We start from the raw sequence: 23134 nt of genomic DNA on the forward strand, positions 1-23134 counted from the left end.
CGGGAAGGCACCTTGCACAGGGGAGATTTACTTCCTGCTTTCAGGGAGACAGATGGGGGTGGTCAGAGTGTCCCTCTTGCATTGGCTATTGCTTAAGTAGCTTTAATACAGAATGATCAATATGCCACTGAGGCACACTTTGGGGTGGCCTTCCAGAACCCCAGCAGATAGAATCCCTGAAAGGCAGAGAAGTAAACTGAGGTCAAGGAATATTTGGAAAAAATAGCAACCAAGAATATAAAGTATCTACTAAAACTAAAGACCTTCTGTGGAAAAGGTTAATAGACATCCAAAGGGTAGAAATCAGGAAAGTAGTCTGTAGTGGGATGAATAATATCATCACTGAAAGGAACCTCAGAACTATCTTATCTGAAAATAGGATCTTTGCAGATACAATTAGTTAAGATGAGGTTATCCTGGGTTGGAGGGGGCCCTGAATCAATGACTTGTGTCTCTATATGAACAGAACATAGAAGACTGCTGTGACAACTTGTCTCTAGGAATATTACAGGGTAGGTATTGGAAAATTGTTCCCTAAAAAAAATTAATTTGTAATATTACATAAAATGTACAAATATTTACTCAAAAGCATAGTTGAGCTTTGAAAAAAGGCATGGGGGGCAAAAACCAAAGAGGGAGCTAAAATTTACAAGAGGAAGCAGTGCTGAGCCCACTGCTGCCTGGTGTAAGGGAATGTCTGTGGGCCTTTGAAAATAAGATATATGAAAATTACGATCCCTAGAGTAAGCAGTGGCCAAAAAAACAAAACCAGCATACCAGTAACTATTTGAAATTATAACATCATGTTATTTTAAAACATCAGAAATTGGATAAGGGAAAGATGGGGGATGAGTTCTGAAAGAGATCCAGGATGGTTAAGAATATGCTAAGGACAGAGATACTGGTCTGCTTTTAGATATTGCTGAGGAAATTGAGCATTAGTAATAAGATAAGCATAATAGTATTGAAACAAAATAGAATGTGTAATTTTTGTAACATAGGAAAACACTTGCTTTAGCCTGTGGAAGGTAAGGGGAGGAGAAAAAAAGTGAAACAAAAAGATAAACAAGTATGGAGGTTAAACTAATCAAGACAGATTGTCCAATGTATAGAAAGCAAAATGCTATGTTTATAAAAAAAAAAAAAACAACACAACATTTCAAAGGACACAGGTGGAAGATAAGGGGATGGAAAAATGTACACTTGTCAGATACAGACAAAAAGAAAAAGGAACAACAGATGAAGGGAATAAATTAAGCAGGGACATATGCCCATGCCATAATGTAGAAAACAGTAATTTCTGGCATGTGACATTGATTAAGCAGTTGCTGTTAGAAATCTAATAGAGTGTTTTCAGAAACTGATGAGACGAGACAAAAAGTAAGCAGAGGAAGATGTGGAAAACAAGCAATGATTTGCTCCACCATGTATGTAGAACTTCTTACTCAACAAGTGCAGGAATATGTTTTATCTTGGAGGGCATGTGGATTAGGTACATGCTTTAAATTTTAATGCATCAGGAAGGAAGCCTCACCTTCCACCAAATCAACATTATAGAGGTTCTTTTCTCTAACTACAGTGCTTTCAAATCAGTCATTATTAACAGTAAGATAGCAAAAGTGTTCCATATGTTTGAAATGAAAAGACATACTATGAAATAACCCTCAGGTTAAATAGGAAAAGATAACAAGAATAGCAGAGTTTTAAAGCTGAGTGATAATAAAAGCACAGTAGTTCAAAACTGAGAGAGATAGCTAATGGAGTTCTTTGATGGCAATATGTAGCTTTTGTTACTCAAGAAAAAACTAGAAAGTCTGCAACTCTGTAAGCTCAATGTATGACACAAATAGAAAAAAACTGTAACATGGTAACCTGAAGAAAACAGAGAGAGAGAAAAAGGGAAACAAATATAAATGCGGAAAATAAGGGACAGAGAAAATTAATAAAAGCAAAGAACCAAAATATAGTCCTCTGAATACTTTGTTAAAAAGGATGTACATTTTTACCAGTACAGATGAACATTTATGTGAAAATGAAAAGGATGTATGTCTAAAAAAACTGATGGAAGAAAAAGTTAACAACCATTAAATAAATTGTATGTAATGATTATCAAAACTTAATCTTCCTTGCAATATAAAAAGAGTCCCAGACAGTTTGACCAGTGAATTCTATTCAACTCTTATGGAACAGAAAATTCTTGTTTGCACAACTTCTTATAGAACAAAGAATAAAAGCCAAACTATTAAGTTTAATTTTGAAAACAAAAAGCAAGTAAAAAATATTGACCAGATTCACTTGTGACATTAAAAACAAATAATTCAAATCTAGTCATGTATTAAAAAATACTAATAGTACATTGAGACTAAGTTGAATTAATCATAACAGTGAAAGGATGTTGCAATGCTTTAAAAAATCTTTTACTGTAATGTACCACATTAATAGCAAAGAATGAGAAATTGCATGATCATTGATAAACACCATTTAATAAAGTTTTTTCTTTTTCAAACAGAAACAGCTCTTACCAAAATTGAAACAGGAAAAATTTTTTAGCTTAGTAAAGGCTTTATCCTTAGAATCTATAGCAGATGTCATTTTTAATGGAAAAAGACAAAAGTTTAAACTCATTCTTGTTAAGACTGGGAATAAGACAAGAACACTTGTATTGCTGCTATTTATCAACATATTACCAGATACCTGACCAATGTAGTAAGACAAATCGATATCAGTAGAATAATTGAAAGATATAATTATTATTTATAATAAAATTATTTATTCAGAAAACCAAAGAGAATCAGCAGAAACTGTTAGCAATAGAAGTATTTAGCTAGGTTGCGAGCTCATAAGAGCAACACAAATAAATCAACAGCTTTTGTCTGTATTGGGAGTAACCAATTATAAACTATGATAAGATACCATTTATAATACTGACATAAACTAAGCTATCTAGGAATCTATCTAGGAATAAATCTAAGAAGGAATTCATAATACATATAAGGGAAATTTAAAACCCTATTACAAGGGTTTTATTATAGAATTATAGATCATAAATGCAGCATTTATAATAAATAGATTGAATATTGTGAAGGTATTGTATTTCTTCCAATAAAATTTATTTATTTATTTATTTATTTAAAATTTTTAGGGCCGTGAGAACGAGACTGGCCCAGGGTCAGGTCGGGATCCCACCAGTGTCCCGCCACCTGAGTCTCCCTAACGGCCCCAGGTGTCTCCTAAGTCTCAGCGCCTCCACACCTAAGCTTCCCGGCTGCGGCCCAGCGGCTCCACTATCTCCTGAAAGCCGCGGACCCCAATAAAATTTAAACTCATTGTAATTCTAATCAATGCCTGAACAAGAGTTGTTTTGAAGGGGTATAATTGAATCTAATATTTATATAAGAGAATAAATAAGAGATAAAGAAGGACCTTCTCTTTGCAAGGCATTAATATATATATAGCAGAAGTTGGCAAACTACAGTCCATATGCCAAATGCAGCCTTCCTTCTGTTCTTAAAAATAAAGTTTTATTGGGACACAGCCACATCCATTCCTTTATTTATTGTCTATGGCTATCTTTATGCTGACAAGATAGACTGAACCTGGCCCTTTAGAGAAAAAATGTCTCCTCCTGTTCTCTAGCATCTAGCATAGAAAAGGATATAATAAAGTCTAGACTCACTCCTGTGTACATAGGGGAACTCAGTGTAATCATTTTCAGCAGCTGGTGCTAGGAAAGTTGGTGCACAAAAAGAGAAAAATGAAACCATTTCTGTACTTCAGAAACAGCTCCAAGTAGATTAAATACCTAACTGTTAAGAGTGAACATATAAAGCTAGTAGATGAAAATTTAAGAATACATTTTTGTAATCTTACAGTAGAAAAGGGTTTGTTGTGAAATATTCACAGAGCACAAACCATGAGAAGAAAGTTGACGAGTATATCAAAATGAATGCTTTTGTTCATTGGAGTCTGTGATAGAAAAACTAACAGATGGTGAAAATACAACTGTCATGTTTAATACACTAAGATTAATGTTTAAATACACAAGGGACTCAAAAAAATCAGAAAATAGGAGGGAAGAAACCAAGACAAAAGAGGGAAATCTATGAGTTGGTGGTTCATACAAAGAGAAATACACATACACGCAGATTGCACTGTGTGCGTGTGTGCTCAGTCGCGTCAGACTCTCTGCGACCCCTGGCCCACCTGGCTCCTCTGTACATGGGATTTCCCAGGCAAGAATACTGGAGTGAGTTGCCATTTACTCCTCCAGAGAATCTTCCCAAGCCAGGGATCACACCTGTGTTTCCTACATTGGCAGGCAAATTCACATTGGAGACTAGCTAGTTAAAATTCAAAAATGCCTTTTTGCCTATCATAGAAGTAAAACCTTGGAAATCAGGTACTCTAAAGTGTTGACAAGGGTGTGGGGAAAATAGAAATCTGAATATATTGCTTCTAGGAATGCAAAATGATCCATAATGTTTTTAAGATTATAAGTATCTGTATAAGCTAAAACCCGATAATGGGACTAGCATAGATGCCCACAGAAATATACGTAAGTATGATTATCTCAGTGTTATTTGCAGTGAAAGACTGAGAAAGCTAGTTCTTCTGCACTAAAAGAATAGAAAAGGAAAAAGACAGTGGAGTGCAGTGAGAGAATAAGCAGTTAGAAAGAGTGAATTACATCTATTTATAACATTCTCTAAAACACAGTTGAGAGAAAAAGACAGATTTAAAGCATGATACAACTTCTATACAAATTTTAAAACTATGTACAGGAGTTTGACACATAAGTGAAGTTGCTCAGTCGTGTCCGACTCTGTGCGACCCCATGGACTGCAGCCTACCAGGCTCCTCCGCCCATGGGATTTTCCAGGCAAGAGTACTGGAGTGGGGTGCCATTTCCTTCTCCAGGGGATCTTCCTCACCCAGGGATTGAACCCGGGTCTCCTGTATTGTAGGCAGATGCTTTACCGTCTGAGCCACCAGGGAAGTCTTTTGACACTTAAAGTATTTATGAAAAATACAGTGAAGCTTATAAATACAGCATTAGTGTGTGTTAGTTGCTCAGTCGTGTCCGACTCTGATCCCATAGCTGGGGGCTCACCAGGCTTTTCTGTCCATGGGATTCTCCAGGCAAGAATACTGGAGCAGGTTGCCATTTCCTTCTCCAGGAGATCTTCCAGACCCAGGGATGAAACCTGGGTCTCCTGCATTCCAGGCAGACTCTTTACCATGTATTTATATATAAAAAAAAATACAGTGAAGCTTATAAATATAGCATTATATTTGGTGGAAAAAAAAAAAAATGAAGCCCCAGGCTGGGAAAGGAAGGAATGGGTTTGGGCATAGAGGATGAAGTGAAAATAAGAAAAATGAAAATCAGAAGAGAGTCTTTCATGGATTGGCAATAGTAGCTCATCAACTCAAGCGTATGCTTAAGTCAACTCTGTAAACTTATCCACTAGAGGAAACAAAGTCCACGGACGTTAGTCCTTTCAGAACTGTTCAGATGCTCAACCAGTGTCATCAGGTATGGGTCTCTCTCTGTATTTTGGTCTTCCTGGCCTCAGTGTTGGCTCTGATAAGAGGCAGACTCTTTCTAGGGTATTCTTTAGCTCTTTCAAGTTCACGGCAACTAAGCAGAAAGAATGCACTTTCCCCATAGTATGAGCGCTCATCCTCTCATGAATCTCCTTTCTTTGGTTCATTTTTTGTCCTGTGAGCACCCCTGAATCAGTCATGTGACAAAGGACCAAGAGTCCCTGGGTCACTTGCCCATCCCTAGAACCAGGCAGTAGGAAGAACCCAACGTACGGAATATGGTGGGATACTACCCAAACAGAAATTACAGTGATACGACCAAAATCACGGAAAATGGATGCTAAGGGAGCAAAAACACACAGGTCACTTTAGGGAACTTGAATCAATGCTGCTTGAAGAATGATTGAAATGAATTGCATGCTCGTTCTAGAAAAACTGGGGGAAATAAAAAACACAGGTTGACTTCAAATATCTGAAGCACTTCCACTGGCATGATACTTGTTTCATATGATCCGTCAAACCATCAATCCATGATGAAAGGTGAACTTGGTAGGAAGGGCAACTATGTAATTGCTGAAGCTGGTTATCTGAAAGGATTGGTTGGTGGATTTCATATCACTGTGTATATTCGAGCATAGGCTAGCCAGCTACCTGGCAAAGATTTTGTAGGAAAAGATTGGGAGAATAGTTGGGTTTAACCAGTGGTTCTGAATCATCCAGATATCTTATTAAAGCTTAGAATTCTGGGCCCTTCTCCAAGAGTTCACAGTTTGGTAGCTTTGGAGTAGGACTCAAGAATTTGCATTTCTAATTTCCCCAGGTGATTTGATACTATTGCTCCAGGGAACACACCTTGAAAACCTCTGGGTTAGATGATTTTCAGTATCCACAATGACCTTTCATTTTTGTGAGATAGTTGTACTTGTTCTCAGTTCAGTTGCTCAGTCGTGTCACTCTTTGTGACCCCTTGAACTGCAGCATGTCAGACTTTCCTATCCATCACCAACTCCCAGAGTTTGCTCAAACTCTTGTCCATTGAGTTGATGATGCCATCCAACCATCTTATCCTTTGTTGTCCCCTTCTCCTCCCAATCTTTCCGAACATCAGGGTCTTTTCAAATGAGTCAGCTCTTCACATCATGTGACCAAAGTGTTGGAGTTTCAGCTTCAGCATCAGTCCTTCCAGTGAATATTCAGGATTGATTTCCTTTAGGATGGACTGGTTGGATCTCCTTGCCATCCAAAGGACTCTCAAGAGTCTTCTCCAACACCACAGTTCAAAAGTATCAATTCTTTGGCGCTCAGCTTTCTTCACAGTCCAACTCTCACGTCCATACATGACTACTGGAAAAACGATAACTTTGACAAAGACTTACCTTTGTCTCTGCTTTATAATATGCTGTCTAGGTTTGTCATAGCTTTTCTTCCAAGGAGCAAGCGTCTTTCAATTTCATGGCTGCAGTCACCATCTGCAGTGATTTTGGAGCCCCACAAAATAAAGTTTCCCACTGTTCCCTTTATTTCCCCATCTATTTGCCATGAAGTGATGGGACCAGATGCCATGATCTTCATTTTTTGAATGTTGAGTTTTAAGCAATTTTTTCAGTCTCCTCTTACACTTTCATCAAGAGGCTCTTTTGCTCCTCTTTTCTTCCTGCCATAAGGGTAATATCATCTGCATATCTCAGGCTATTGATGTTCCAGAAAGCAGAATTTGTATATTGAGGCAAATTATCCATACTATTCCTTCATACCTGAAATGTGTTAAATTCTGGCTATATGGGTACTTCTAAAGTAGATGGATTTTGCATAGCTCTCTGTTAACTGTTGGGTCACTGAAAACATTAGAGCCATTAAGCAACTGCACACTTATTGGTATGCTTTATAAAACAGTCCTCCATTTTCTCATGTCATCCTTTTTGTAATCCTATTTCTGTTTTCCCATGAGGATTCAGTTTTCATCAGTTTTGTAGTAGGGTTGTTGCTGAATTAGAAAGCCAAAGTGGTTTCCCAAGGTGGATGTGTATTTTCTTCCATTCAGAAAGAAACTCTGTCGTGTATAGACATTGACTCATAAAAAAATCATTCCTTGGTACCCTGGATGTCAAGTGTCAAATCGTGCTTCTCCCCATCTCCTTACCCAGCCCCAGCCTGTGGCCCTCCCTAGGAAGGAGGATGTGAAACACTTCACCTGTCTTGCTCCATACTGCCTCTACATCAACCAGGAATTGTTTTCATTTTGAACTCTATTTTGTTTCTTCTTCTTTTTCCTCGATTTTTTTTTCTCCTTTTTTGAAAGTTTGCTGTAACAGTTCTCTGGGAGTACACACATGTTTTTGTAATTGTACACAAGGTCAAACAGTGTTTGTACTTTTTATAAATTGCTTTTAGATAAACAAAGATAAAACCATTTGAGAAAAGAGAGACCCCAGACATACCTCTTTAAGAATTAGAAGGTTTATAGTCAATGCTTAACCATGAAAATTTTCAGCTTAGCAAAAATGAAGCAGATGGGTAAAAACAATACCTGTCATATTGGACCTAGGGGATTTAAGGTGGCTACTTGAAGGGCAGAGGGATTTAAGAAGACTGTTTTGGTTGTCTGTGTGTGAGCTTTTGCTTGAAAACACTAAATCCAATAGTAGGAAGAGTGGGATATTTTAAGAGGACTTACCCAGACTACATCTTCAGTTCAGTTCAGTCGCTCAGTCGTGTCCAACTCTTTGCGACCCCATGAATCGCAGCAGGCCAGGCCTCCCTGTCCATCACCAACTCCCACAGTTCACTCAGACTCATGTCCATCGAGTCAGTGATGCCATCCAGCCATCTCATCCTCTGTCGTCCCCTTCTCCTCCTGCCCCCAATCCCTCCCAGCATCAGAGTCTGTTCCAATGAGTCAACTCTTCGCATGAAGTGGCCAAAGTACTGGAGTTTCGGCTTTGGCATCATTCCTTCCAAAGAAATCCCAGGGCTGATCTCCTTCAGAATGGACTGGTTGGATCTCCTTGCAGTCCAAGGGACTCTCAAGAGTCTTCTCCAACAACACAGTTCAAAAGCATCAATTCTTTGGTGCTCAGCTTTCTTCACAGTCCAACTCTCACATCCATACATCTTAGTGAACATTAAATGTGGGGCAGCTAAATGATGTCTTCTTGATAGCTAAGGATCTGTAGTAATAGACTCTGCTTTCTTTAAATTTGTGTATGATCTGAGTTTCTCAATGGAATTTGATGAATGTCCGTTTTCTACATCCTCTTCTCTTCCAGACTTCAATCTGAGGAAATGTCGTTCAGATTTGGCCAACATCTCATCAAGCCCTCGGTGGTGTTTCTCAAAACAGAACTGTCCTTTGCCCTGGTGAACAGGAAGCCTGTGGTACCTGGACGTATCCTTTTTTTTTTTTTTTTTTTGTAAGAGAGAAAACAGACCAAATGAACACAGACATGAACCTCTAGTATCCAACCAAAAAGGTAAGCAAGGAATCCTCCTGCCTCCCCCTTTGGAGAAACCAGGTAGGACAATAATCACATTTATTCTGAATCCAGTTGGTGGCACCAGTAATATGCTTGATCAACGCTGCAAAACTTCTGAAAATGAGTTGCTTAGCAACTGTGGCTTTGGAGGTGAGTTTTTGCTTGACCTTTTCACTGTTGTAGCTGTGTAAATAAATAGGTGCTTCTAAAATGGATCCAATGAATATCCTTAGCACTTTGTTTTCAGGTATCAAGTGTACACTTTAATAGTAAGATACGAGATTGGGTGGCACACTTGTGATGTGGAAGTAAGGTGTTACATGAAGATTTGAGACTGGCTTGGTTTCTTTACCTCTTGGAGATCATTCAAACTGTGAATTTTAATTGCATTCAAACACATAAATATACTATAATATATATATATATTTCATGTTAGAGTCTGAGATAGCATTTCCTCTTGGAAAATATCCCAGCTTCTAGATCGCTCTCTGGTGCCATTGGTGATGTGGGGTATTTTATTTCCCTCTGGCCATCGATTTCAGTAGAAGCTTTATTCTTTGCAGTGGGAGAGGCACAATTTGGTGAAATGCTCTGGAGAGTTATTTTTATGTTGTTGAAAGTACCACTCGTGACTGTATGTGGATGACATTTGTACTAACTCTTCAAAAATTTTATTTCCCCCCCACCCCAACTTAATTTACTAGGCAGAAGGCAGCAAAGTAAGAAATGTTGTATTTTAAGGTAATAAGCATTTCCACATTGGGACATGCTTCTACTTTGAAATGAATTTCTCAGTAATTTTGAGTATATAAAGGTGTCAAGATTTTTTCCAAGAGTGAGTTATATCTTTTTTAATGTGATTTTTGAAAATGCTTGAAAACTTGATGAATCATCTTCTTTCTTGACCATGTAACTACTAATAAAACATGCAGCAAAAGATAATTGTGGTTTTTGTGGTAGACTCCCAAATTTCTTGATTTGAACTTTTACCTAAATAAATTTCATAAATTTATAAAACTAATGATAATATCAATAAGCTAGTAAATAATATATATTTTCCTTGATAATATTTAACTTTTAAATTTAAAAAATTTAATTTTATAAGTATGTAAGATCAGAAAATTTCATCTTCTATTTATTAAAGTAAAAACTCTAAAATGATGCAGAATGCTCCTATAAAATGATAGTTTTTAAGTTGTATAATATTTTCATATTGAGTTTCTCCAAAAGACCTTGAAGTTCTTGAAATAACATAGGCATTTTATTTTCTCATTTGATTTTGCTGCAAGTCTGTGGTTGCCTTTTTCCTTTGAGGAATATTTTTTTAAGCAAAATGTCTAATTCCTGTGTCAAAAGGATAATGTTTAAATGCCATCTCTCTTTGGGTATCAGTTTTAAGTGACTTTTGTTAAAGAACTGAGGGAATTTGGGATGAAAATGTGAATTTAGATGAACGAATCTTGATGCTTTGGACTGACAGAATATGAGGTTGTAGAGCTGTACTTTTTTCAAAAGGGTTAATAATGGAATGAACTTTGATTTTTTTTAACTCCTATATTGATGGTAAGAAACTTGATTTTTCCATGGTCTTTTTAACCACCTCTGAAAGTGTGCTGTGTAAGACCTGGGTCATATACATGTTTGAACTGAAATAGAGGTGTCTGCTTCAAGGAAAATATTTATAGTGAACAATGAGCAGTTAGTGAGTGATGACTAGTTTTGTTCCAGATGGCACTGAAATTGCCATTTTGAAAATGAATCCTGGTTGATTATCACCTCGTTGAGTAAATGCCAAGGACAAGGGGAGCACTGTATTAATATCAACAACCTCAGTTTGTTTGGAAGGTAGCAAGAAGGACTCAGCTCTGTCTAAGGCTGCGAATGGTACACTCAGTGCAATCGGCGTACTCTGTAAAGCTCTTTTACGTCTACAGTGTTTAAGGTAATTTCAGGGGCAGTGGATAATGGATTCAAGTAATCCTTTTTATATGATGATTCTGAAACTTTTTATTTTACTTTACCTTGGTAAACTCTCTTAGGTGACAACTGTGAAAAGAATTTTAATAAGTTACTCATCTGCTTGCGTGAAGTAATATTCTTTTGTCCTGTGATTTGGAAATTGAAACAGTGAATAGCTCTGCCTACTAACATTTCATAAAATAAAGGGTGAAACGGTTGCAGCAGACCATCACTGCCCCCCACCCCCGTCCTCCGCAGTGCTCTACCCTGCCTGCCCTCAAGAAGCCCCTTGTTGTGGGTCTTCTAGGTCTTCTGATTCTCTACCCCTGGACTTCCCCAGCCCAGCCTACAGCTCTCTCTAAACCACAGCTCTGATGTTATCACTCTCCTATTCCTTCGCAAAAAAATCACTGTTGAATATAATGGATATCCTTTTATCTGAGAATTGTTCAGTCGCTCAGATGTGTCCAACTCTTTGTGATCCCATGAACTGCAGCACACCAGGCTTCCCTGTCTTTCACTATCTCCCAGAGTTTACTCAAATTCACGTCCATTGAGTCGGTGACGCCATCCAGTCATCTCATTCTCTGTTGTCCCCTTCTCCTTTTGACCTCAGCCTTTCCCAGCATCAGGGTCTTTTCCAATTTGAGGATAAAGTCCAAATTTCTTAGCATCCCTTTAAAAGATTTTCATTATCTTCACTCACCCTCCCCACTTTCCAGCTATTTCCTTAAAGAAGTGTTGTATTTTCCTTTACCTGCTGACTCCCGCTCTTCCTCATGCTTCTCTCTTCACCTCGAGGTCCTTCCCTTCGTTTTCACTTGAACTAAAGTGCTTACTTCGATACCTGTCCTGCCCTCTTAGGGAAAAAATAAATTCCATCCTTTTTGTGACACTTGATTCCTTATTCACATGTTGATTTATTCAACAGTTTATTACCGAGCTACTCTCTTCCAGGCACCATGCCAAACACTAATCCCAGTCTGCCCCAGACTGTTTGTGTATGTGGAGTTGCGTTCCTGGGAAGAGGTGGGCGCAAAATCTACTCTTAGTATGTCTCTTGTTCTTAGCACCCAGAATATTGTGTTGACTGAATTTAAAGTGAATCTGTAAACATCAGGAGCTTGTGGACAGTTTCAATTAATACTGAGGCCCTGCCTTTCCTGTATTCCCATGCACAAAGCCATGTCTTATCACCATTTTATTCCAGATTTATTAGTATCTCATCCAACTTTCCCTGTATGCTCTGTCAGTTACAGTCCTGTTTACACTGCTGTTATGAGTGTCCTGTATTAAGTCTAAATGCAGTGAATGGACTGATGGCAGATGGGAAGAGATTCTTTTCCATTTTTTTCTGACTGTGTTAATTGGCCAATGGACGAGTCTGTATTTTAAGGGCAGTATATTGCTATCTTATGAACTGGAAAATTCTATTTTGTGTTTTTGATTTATTTTTTAAAAGAGTGTTTAGGTGGCCTCTGGGGAATGTGCCATTCAGAAGAGACTTGTAAATGTCATCTTTGAACTTGTGTCCTCTCTTAACATTTTGCTCCCCACTCCTCAACCTTTTCTTTTTGACTTTGCTCACTGGCTCACTTTATTCTTTCCTGAGGAGGAAAAGAACCATCAGATTGGGGGCTGCAGATATGCTTTTGAAGCAAGGCTGTTTGCTTCCATTCTCAGAAGAGCCACTTATGTCCCTCCTCGTCCCCACCTAAAGCAGACACTTCTGCTTGTTGCAAACAGTGTTTAAAGTTGATTGAATAGGCTTTGTCCTCTGTGGTGCAACACTCTGGAAGCATATGTCTGAAGGTCTTTAATCCCTTAATTTCCTGTTGCTGGAAAATGCTTTTCAGGGAGTCTTGGACAGAGAACAGAAGCATTTTGGAGGTTGCATCTTCAGAATTCTGCAGCCAACGTTTTATTCATGTAGTTGGTGCAGCCCAGCTATTGTTCGTGGCTTGAAAACATTTGAGTCAACGTGGTTAATACTTGTCTCCACTCCGCTCCCCTTGCATCAGGCTGTGTCTACCTCTCATCTTGAGGTGAGCATGAAAAATGAATTTGAGCATTAGTGGAATCCATTTGGGGACTGGGGCTTTTATTGTAAATAAAATTATTCATTTGTTATGTCCTGTAGTTTTCAGCAGACCATGTATTGATCTTCGAATTGCTATTCAGCATGGCATACGGGGCTCTGACATAAGCGGAACATGGCCACGTTTGTGGACAGGTTGAATGCGTTGTGTAATGACAGAAACAAACCTGGCTTGCTGGCCGTACTATATTATACAAATCATTTGTCAACAGTTTGTTGAATCTGTTATTAAAAAGAGCAGATTCTTCCAAGCGGCAGCATTACACACACAATGTTATCAGGGCCCAGCCACGTTAGGATGATACATTGAGGACAGCCTTACGAAGTGTATTTGTGAAGAATTAGACTAGGTAACTTAAAGGACATTTCTGCTGACATATTAGAAACAAAAGTTTGGTGCAAGGGAAATTGTGTTCTAAGGTCCAGCTTCAATAGATAAAAAAGAAAAATCTGGCAACTGCCTTTTATACAAAATTTTACCTCCCTAAGCGAGCAGCGTTCTGTTTTCAGGCCATTGCCATATTGAGTATTCTTGAAATAAAGGAACAGATAATAAAAATAGCTTCATTACTTAACAGTGCTTCTTACGGAATAGATGCTATAGATAAAAGTGCCCTTTTAGTCCTTCCGTAAAAATCAGAAATATTTGTCATTTCCTGAGTAGGGTGTAATCTTGTGAATTTCTTTAATTGTTCAGGAAACTGCAGTTATTAGTGATCTCATGATCTTTTCATTTCTGAAAAAGAGTTTCTTTTAAAACCTTCCCTGTGCAAATAAAATGAGTGCAAGCACTATTTTAATGTCTTTATTACTAAAGATAGACCTTTTTGCTCTAGAAATTTCCCTAAACATATGCCTACCCCAGCCCCCCACCCCTCTACCATTTTGGGGCCTGTTGTATATTACCCAGCTTAAAATACTGTAAGAGACGTTTTCAAAGTTGAGCATACACCCTTTGTCCTGAGCTGAGTAGTGGGAAAAGTTGGTTTCCTTGTGGCCATATTTTTCTTGACTTTATTTGGCAGATTGTTGTGTCCAAAAGATCTGCAAGCAGCAGTGATTGCTCAGAGTGTTCTTATGCTGTTTCTTTGGAAGGAATGATGCTAAAGCTGAAACTCCAGTACTTTGGCCACCTCATGCGAAGAGTTGACTCATTGGAAAAGACTGATGCTGGGAGGGATTGGGGGCAGGAGGAGAAGGGGACAACAGAGGATGAGATGGCTGGATGGCATCACTGACTCGATGGATGTGAGTCTGGGTGAACTCCGGGAGTTGGTGATGGACAGGGAGGCCTGGCGTGGTGCGATTCATGGGATTGCAGAGAGTCGGACACGACTGAGCGACTGAACTGAACTGAACTGATGGGAAAGGTTTCCATATACATGTGCGCCTACCTTTGGGTCAGTAGAGTACCTTGCCTCCAGCTTGAACAGTTTTTACAGCATGCGTCAAGAGGAACACAGAAAGCTCTTCTGTGCTTTCGGCATGCACTAAATTGACTGGTGTCTTTTTTCAGTGTCCAGAACCTAGCACAGAGGTTCAGCCCCCATTACAAGACGAACCTTGTGTGACTGTCATCTATCTTGGCTTGTCTGAAGAGTTACTGCTCAAGAGAGAAAACATGGTTATGTCAAATGCTGTTTCTTGGGTTGGTAGTGAGCTCAGAGTGTTGAGTAGGATTCTGAGGCTGTATGCAGGGGCAGTGGGTAGTAACTACCACAGGTAGCAGAGTAGAAAGGCTCCTTGCCAAGATTCTTCCTCCTGGGCTTATTTCTCATTCTTGGAACTGAGACCGGCATCTTTATTTTTTATTATAGACAGAATGATGGATTGTTGGCACCTGACACTGAAGGGTTTAGTAGAGTGTGTGTGTGTGTGTGTGTGTGTGTGCAACGAACATTTGAAATTGGATGGAGAAAAATGTGTGGATTTTATAGATTTTGCCCCATGACTTCAAATAAGGGTGACTCACTCATGAAACAGTGGCCTGAGGCATGTATACACTGGTCTCTAGACTTCATCCAGCCCCCTTCCTGCTGTCCACCGTCTCTCCCTGGCTCCTTGCAGCCTGCTGATTGGTGATGACACTGGTGAGTGGTGATTTTGTGGTTCACTTTGTCCCTACACTTCATCCCTTATTTGTGACTGTTTTCCTTTGACCTTGACTGCTTCTCCATAATAGGATTTACCTTCTAGCTTCAGGACCTACTGTGAGTGGGGTGAGATGAGCTGGCTTGACCATGGTGATGCATTTGAGGAGGAAAGTCCTGATGGCTTTTAAATCAGAGCTTTTAGAAGGTTTCTGTGTTCTCTTAGAATTGCACAAAGCCCACAGAATTATTTTACAACCAGAAAAAGATACCTTTGCCACCTGCTAGTCTCTCACAGAACATAATCCTATTAGAGTGTGTGTATGTGTGTATGTGAGTGAGTTAGGGAACAGGAGATGCTCTGTCTCCAGCTCCAGCAAATGGTGGGATGATAATTATATGTGTTAAAATAACACTTTGAATAGTCTTCATATTAATTGCAAAAATGAATATCCTGTATAGAATGCCATTCCCCATTTCTATTTATTTCCATGTGAAACTTTCCTCAGGTAATTTTAAACTGTCATGGTTAACAGTATCTGAACTCGTTCATTATATTCTGGGCATATTTTTGACCTGCTTCCCATGCAAGCTATCAGATTGTGAGCAATAGGAAAAGGCTGGTCATGGTGTTGCCAGCCTTGCACTTGTAACAGAACATAATTAGAAATAATGAATGGAATAATACATCATTATTCACAAGAAATGTCATGTAATTAACTCAGATAATGCAAAATATATCCTAATTTCCATTTGGAATGAAAATAGATTTGTTAGAACATCAGTAGGCAGTTTAATGTTTATCCTATATTTTCATACACATATCAAAACTGTTAAAATCTATTGAATGAATATACATGGATTTTCCACAACACAATAAGTCAAGATGGCTTTCTTTTGCTAATAGAGTCTTATGTGTATGCCTTGTTTATTATATATACATAATTTATATATATGTTCCAGTCTTAGAATTAGCATAATTAATTTATATTTATTGCAAATTAATGATCTAATTTATTTACTTAGCTCCCATTTCCTTTCTCAAACTAATAGACTGAAAAAATAACTATAAATTTGCAAATGGCTCTTGGGCACAAATCCTAAATTGGCCTTATCCTCAGAACTCTCTGTAATAGTAGGTATCTGAACTAGTTTTGCCATCTAAATTGTTTTCCTGAGAGTTCTGTTCCAGGCCTTAAATATGCCTCGAGTCTTGGCTTGGTTTAGATGGACCCACAGCTGGGGATCAGGGATATGGCTGGATATGTCTTAGGCAGAGGAATTATTTTTAGATACAGCAATTAATATGACACACAGCAGTGACCAATGCCCTAATGTCAGTGTAATTCCTGGAAGTTCTCTGCTCTGTCACAGCATCATCCTGTTAATTTCTGCTTTGTGGGAAGATCTGGAGAGACCCAGGGGAAGAGGCAGAGAAGTGTGAGCAGCTCCCAGGAGGCAGTATGGACAGAACTGTTGTAATATTTTAATAACAGGAATGGGCATGCCAGTGGATGCACTCAGTTACAGCCCTGGTTTTAGAAATGAACACTGACAGGAGGAAGCTTTGTTTACATCCTATGGCTCAAGCCTGGTATTTGCTCTTAAACACCATGGAGACTGGCATATAATAGCAGAGTCACCAATGAATTAAAAACAACAAAATTCTTTCTTTGTTTTAAATGGCTGGCTTCCTCACAGTGGAATGGTAACTGCCTAACGCCATTACAGGAGAAAACTTAAGTGTAGCAGGAAAGGATTGAGGCAGCGGTTTCTTGGTCTGTCTGTCTCATGTGTGTGACTGTGGTAGGGATGAAGAGTATGTATATACATGAATTCAACTTGCTTATATCTTTTATGGAAAATAATGTCACAGAAATAAATTAATTGAAAGACGTTTCTGTTGTTGGCACTCAGTCACGTCCGACTCTTTGCCAACCCCGTGGACTGCAGCATGCCAGGCTTCTCTGTCCTTCACCATCTCCCAGAGTTTGCTCAAACTCATGTCCCTTGTGTCGTTGATGCCATCCAACCATCTCATCCTCTGTCACGCCCCTTCTCCTCCTGCCCTCAGTTTTTCCCAGCATCATGTTTTTTTTTCTAATGAGTCAGCTCTTCGCGTCAGGTGGCCAGAGTATTGGAGCTTTGATGCTGAAATTGAAAGAAGCGAATTAAATAATATTTTATGATGAGCAATGCATTGTTGAGGTCACTATTTTGTTCTATCCCCTCTGACCGGTTGGAATGGGAAGACAGGGTCTCAGGCCAGTGTCGGCCGTACTTCATGGGAGTCAAGACTTCACCCAAAACTCTGGATCCTCATTCTGTTGCTCTTTCTCCCGCTTCTAGTTGCTGTCCTATGTGCTCCAAACCGTTTTGTTCCATTGGTTAGGTGTCTTGAGGCATTCATTTCCCTGGAGTCCTAAACATCTCCTTTATTCCTGTTTTCCAGTGCTGTATTACAGTCAGTCTACACTCTGTCATTCACAATGTTTGCTGCCATTTTGGTGTCTTTGTTGTTTGGTTGCAATCGTCATCATTTAGGAATAAGACTAACTTTGAGGACTTCTGAAAAGCCTGTGTGGCTTAAGCGTGACTCTGCAGTGCTGTGAGTGCAGGGCCGAACACCTTGCTTGGCAAGCAGCATAATTCACTCCCAGGTAAGATGAGTCCAGGAAGAGTGAAATTCAGCTGGTTCTCTACATTTTCTCTTTTCTAATAGGTTTCAAAATGGCTGTAGTTACCAAGAGATCTTTTCATCTTTGAGATTTATTTCCAGTTCAATAGATTTGTTGAAACTAAGAATTGTCTGTTGAGTGCTAATACTTTAACAGTAAACCATGGATCCCCTTCCATTTACCAAAGATGATTGCTTTCAAATTTATTAAATAAGATGTGTCAAGATAAAATGAATCAACAGAAATTACATTAAATTCTGAAGCATCTTTCTCATGCCGACATCTATTAATATGATACTAGTTAGTATTTTCTGTTCTGTTTAGGGGCCGAATGACTCCTAGAAGCTTTTAAGTCATGGAGCTATAGCTGCAATAATGAAATTGAAATTCAGGGCTGGAACAGACAATGAGTGGGACTTTTCATATTGCCCTGGAGTGTGAACCTAAACAGAAAGGTTGACATCATTTCTGGTGAGATACCCATGTGTGAGAGAGAGCCACTCTCATGGCAGCAGCAGACCCAGACGCACCTGTTGAATCCCACCTCCATGCTCACAAACCTTGTAAGGGGAGAAGTGGTCAGGGGAAGTAGAGAGCAATGAAGAATGCTGAGAGGCTGTTCTCTAAACTCTTTTCTAGAGTGATTATTCCTACCCCTCCTCCACCCCCCACCAAGTGTCATGTGCTCAAAGCCCTGAGCAGGGGCTTGTTTCATCCTTGATGAAAGGATGCTGGCATCTTGTTCCTTGGAGTGATGCTGGCTGAGCAGAACCTGCAGGCTGTGTTGACACTGCTATCCACACAGTGGGGGCACAGTACAAGCCCAGGCTCTTTAGGGCCATAGGAGGCTTCCCCTTTGCCCTACAGAGATTAGGATTGCACCCGAACATAGGCCAGTGCTTGCTTCTCATCTGCCTATTTCTGAGTAGTGGGTAAGGAAATCGGGAGAGGCTTTTTGTAGGGCAAGGAGAATAATTTTCTTGAGAAGAAGATGGGAGCAAGTTTTCTACTCCATCCCAATTTCCCACAGCCCCAGGAGGAAACACACAGATACCTCCCCTGGTTCTTATAAACCCCATGAATATCAGCAGTAGGTGCCACAAGGCTGGTCAGGTAGATTTGTTGTTCCAACTGAGGCACTGGCCTGTGGAGAAAGTGATTGGATCATAAACCACTGGCAAAGTTATAAAGGGAGACATGACCACCCTTTTGTGAGTGGGTTCTCAGAAGCAGATAGAGTGAAGGTGGAACTTGAAGACCTTCAAATCTGTGAATTCTGAAACATGCAGAGACCACCATATTTGCAGAAACTCTCGGCAGATGGACCTGAATGGGGCCAGGGAAACCTGCCCTTCACCTACTGACACAGAACTCTGCCTCCAATCCCAGAGTAGCTGTCAGGAGCTGGGGAGAAGTTGGTAGAGAGCTCTAACTGCTCAAGGTTCCATCTCAAATGTGTGTTAGACAGGACTGGAAATTTTAATCTGAGATTGGATTGTTGAACACACGTTGTACACAAGCGTCTTCTCGGGATGGTCCTCCTCTTTAAGGTTTCAGTACCACATTTACTTTTTTTCTTTGTGGCATTAATCATATTTGAACTTACTATATAACTCCTTTGTGTCTCAGGCTGACCAGAATGCAAGCTCTGTGAAAGTCAGAATTGCTGTGAGGGTGGGAATTCATGACTGCCTCCCCATGTGCCTGGCATGTGACAGACAACCAGTAAATATTTGTTCAATGAGTAACTATGGTTGACTATCTGAAATTTTTATCTTTAAAACCTAAAAAAGACAAGGGTCCTCACTTAGCAAGTAGAATAATGTGATAAATTTTTACACCTGGCAATTCAGTATGGTGGTTAGGAGCATCCGCTTGAATTTTTACACATCTCCACACATGCACACACTCACACGTGGATGCATAGTTGAAATTTATTGTTCCAAAGTGCATGGCTTTGCGAGAGAGGACTAACAGGTGGTTTCAGAATGAAAAAAAAAAACAAAAAAAAAAACACACACACACAAAAAACCTTCTCTTTGTCCACCCCAGCACAGTGGCTAAAGATTTCTGTGTAGATTCCAGCCAGGCCAGTGAAACCAGCCTTTCTTGGCTCAGCCCTGTGTCAGAGATGATATTTAATATTCTCCTAAATGTCACAAATTAAACAGGGTTTGGTATCTCAGCAGATGATGAACTTCAGCTTCCCAAGATTTTATTTTTCACCATCTTGTCTTCCTCAGGGAGTCTAGGGCAAGTGCGTATGCAATTTCTTCAGTCCTTCAATCAATTTTTATGGCCCCTTCTTCTCGGCTTCTCACACATACAGGTTCTCTTACATATATACTTATTTATACATCCTTGTTTCTAATGAATTCCTTTGATAAAGCCTTTTTTAGATTTATTGTTATTTATACAGCAACCAGGGCATCACTGAGGCAGTTTGTCTACTTGGTTACTTCCTGAAAGTGTTTAGAAAATGACTTAAGTTGACTAATAAAGTGTAGTGAGTTAGTAAAATTAAGTGCTTTAAAAATAAGAGCAAACAAGCAAGAGTCAAAAAGAAAATAAGGAAAATAAGATGGAGCCAAAAGTGAAAGTAGGGCATGAAATAGATACCAAATGTCCATAAAGTTGTCAGAGATGGGTTACAGAGTTGGCCCTGAACTCTCTGGCACCAACCTAAGGAAGGAGAGACAGATGCTGTCCTTGAGGAAGAAAAAGGCTGATTGTTCAGGAAGTGCAGAAACGTGACCAACAACAGGGATAAGATGTAGTTTCTGTGGCTCTTTCCTTACGGAAGTGATGCCAGAACTTGTAATGGAGAGCATCCTCAGCATATCCTTACAGTGCCGCTCGCCATCTCCACCACCCCTGCCCACATGTGCCTGGACCGGGCACGACCACTTCTCTACTTCCTCGTTTACACCTCCCAACCACTTCCCTCCTCTGCCCTTCGACCTAACATCACACAGCACCTGGCATGGGCTCCTTAACATAGATATTAGACCACATTATTCCCTGCCTGTAAGATTTTCAGTGGCTGTTTCTTTCAATTAGAATAGCATCTCGAGTCTTCACTTAGGCCTCCTGGGTTTCTGGCCCTTGCCTCAGTGAGCTGTTTCAGCCACTGGGGCTTTGCACCAGCCTTGTCTTCACCAGGAATGAGCTTCCCTCTGACCCTCTCATGCATGCCTCCCTGGTTCTCATCTGCTCTGCTCCAGTCCCCATGTCGTCACCTCCTCACAGAGGCCTTCCCTGACCCCACTACAGAACTCAAACCATGGAAAGCAATGATCAGTGGTGATTAAAGAGGGTCTCTTCCTGTCCCGTGACCAGCATCATTGAACATACAGGGAGGAGAAAGACTCTACCTGATAGTGGGTCTAATATTTTGTGTACCCTCTTCCAGTGCAGAGCCATTTATACTTGTTGAAACTGCCAGTGAATTTGGGACAGGGAGTTGGAGAACTGGTTTTTAGTCCTATCTGGGGATTCTAGTCAAGTGAGTTCATCTTTTTTTTTTCCTAATCTAAAAATAAAGATAGCTTCCTGGACTAAATCAAGATGATGTGTAAGTCAGAAGAATGAATGGATTTGGCTGTGAAAGCATGGCATAATAATGCCACTTTTTTCTTTGTCATTATCCTGACACTTTGAGGCTAACCAAGGGCTTGGGATTGGATAAGGGGCGCCATTTAATTGTGGCCCAAAGTTCATAAAACTGAAGCTTAAACCAAATTAATTTCTGGATTTCTATGTGAATATCACATAACAATTGGAATAACCCCAAGCCCACTTTTAAACTACTCAATTAAGAATGGCATTAAAATAATACCCAGGATTTAAAATAAACCTGCAAAATGATGAGAATTTGACATTTTATGAGCCTTTTTATTTTTTTTCCCTGTAAGATGTGTTTAAAAAAATTATTTTCTACTGTCTTTAGTGCCTGGGAAGAATATGTGAGTGAGCAATCCTGGGGTTCATTCATGGCTGAGAGTTGCTTTGCCACGGTGATTGCTAAATCCTCCCGGGGTTTAGATTAGTCTAAACCAGCGGTCTGGATGCTCCACTCTCATTAATTGTAATGGGAGTTACTGTGTACGTCTCTCTCCTTCACACGCAGAACTGAAAAATAACCCCCTCATACCACCTTTGTGTCTTGCTCTTTGAAATAATTTTAATGGATTTTTTTTTTTTTTTTAAGTGTAGCATCTCTGTACAAACCTCAGGGCAATAAGATTGCTACCAATTTGCTGATTAGCAATAGTCCTTCGTTTTGCAGTGTTCAACCTATATATGCTGGAGTGATTTGGGCCCAGAACTGACTGACTCACTTTATTTCCAATGAAACTACTCTTTGCCCCCTTTTCTTTCTTTTCTTCATGTCTTTTTTTCCTTTTTACATCTCAGTGTCCTGAATATAATAATAAGTACACAGTAGGTATTCAGTACTCATGGAGCTCTGAAACTACTAAAATGTTACTGAGAAAAGAGGTTAACCTATATTCAAAGCATTCAGTATTCTCATTGCAGTCTTTTAGTAACCAGCTAATGAATTGCTTGGCTAAATAAATGTTTTGTTTAAATTATGTCTCTGTAAAAAGCAATCTAGTTTATATCAGGTGTAACAGATTTTTAAATCTTGCATTTATTTTTTCTAATTGTAAGAATATCTTTCCATTATAGAAAATAAAAACTATCCATAATCTCATTACCCACAAACAATGTCTTCCAAAATTGCAGTTTATTTCTATCTAATTTTTTTCCTATTTTTTGTGTTTCTTTAGGAAAGATAAATATTTTATAACCTGATTTTTAAGCTACTATTGACATTTTCTGATGTTTTAATAACACTGAGATTTTTATTAATGAGTTTCTAGTGTACCATATGGATCTACTATAATATTCACTATTCAAACCACATGTAAGGAATATTTTAGTGAAAGGTCTTTGGTCACATTCCTGATAAATTTCTTAAACTGGAATCATTTGATAAAATGTTATGCAGTATTTAAGCTGACAAATATCCCCAAATTTGTTTTTTACCAGCAACACATGAAAATATACATCTCATGATAGTCTCTTCAACTTTGAAAGTTTAAGATGTAGGGGCTTCTCTTAACCTTTGCCAATGTGATAGATTTTACACATGTCATTGTTTTCCATTTAAATTACTTAATTGATAATATGATGAACTTTTCAGTGTGTTTATGAATTATTTTTAATGACTTAATTATTAGTGTCCTATTTGTGTATTTATTAAAACTCAGAGAGCTTCTAGGA

General features: G+C 39.1%; 1 protein-coding gene across 1 annotated transcript in view; it reads left to right on the forward strand.

Annotated features, from left to right (window-relative positions):
• FHIT (fragile histidine triad) overlaps window positions 1-23134 on the forward strand; it is an 851602-nt gene that overhangs the window by 24760 nt on the left and 803708 nt on the right. The window contains exon 2 of the mRNA XM_010851542.1: window positions 8814-8932. Within this exon, the coding sequence (XP_010849844.1) occupies window positions 8830-8932 (103 nt within the window). The 5' untranslated portion in view covers window positions 8814-8829. The remainder of the gene's footprint in view (window positions 1-8813; window positions 8933-23134) is intronic.

The sequence above is a fragment of the Bison bison genome, unplaced genomic scaffold (genome assembly GCF_000754665.1).
Source record: "Bison bison bison isolate TAMUID 2011002044 unplaced genomic scaffold, Bison_UMD1.0 scf7180017864304, whole genome shotgun sequence".
Classification (NCBI taxonomy): Eukaryota; Metazoa; Chordata; class Mammalia; order Artiodactyla; family Bovidae; genus Bison; species Bison bison.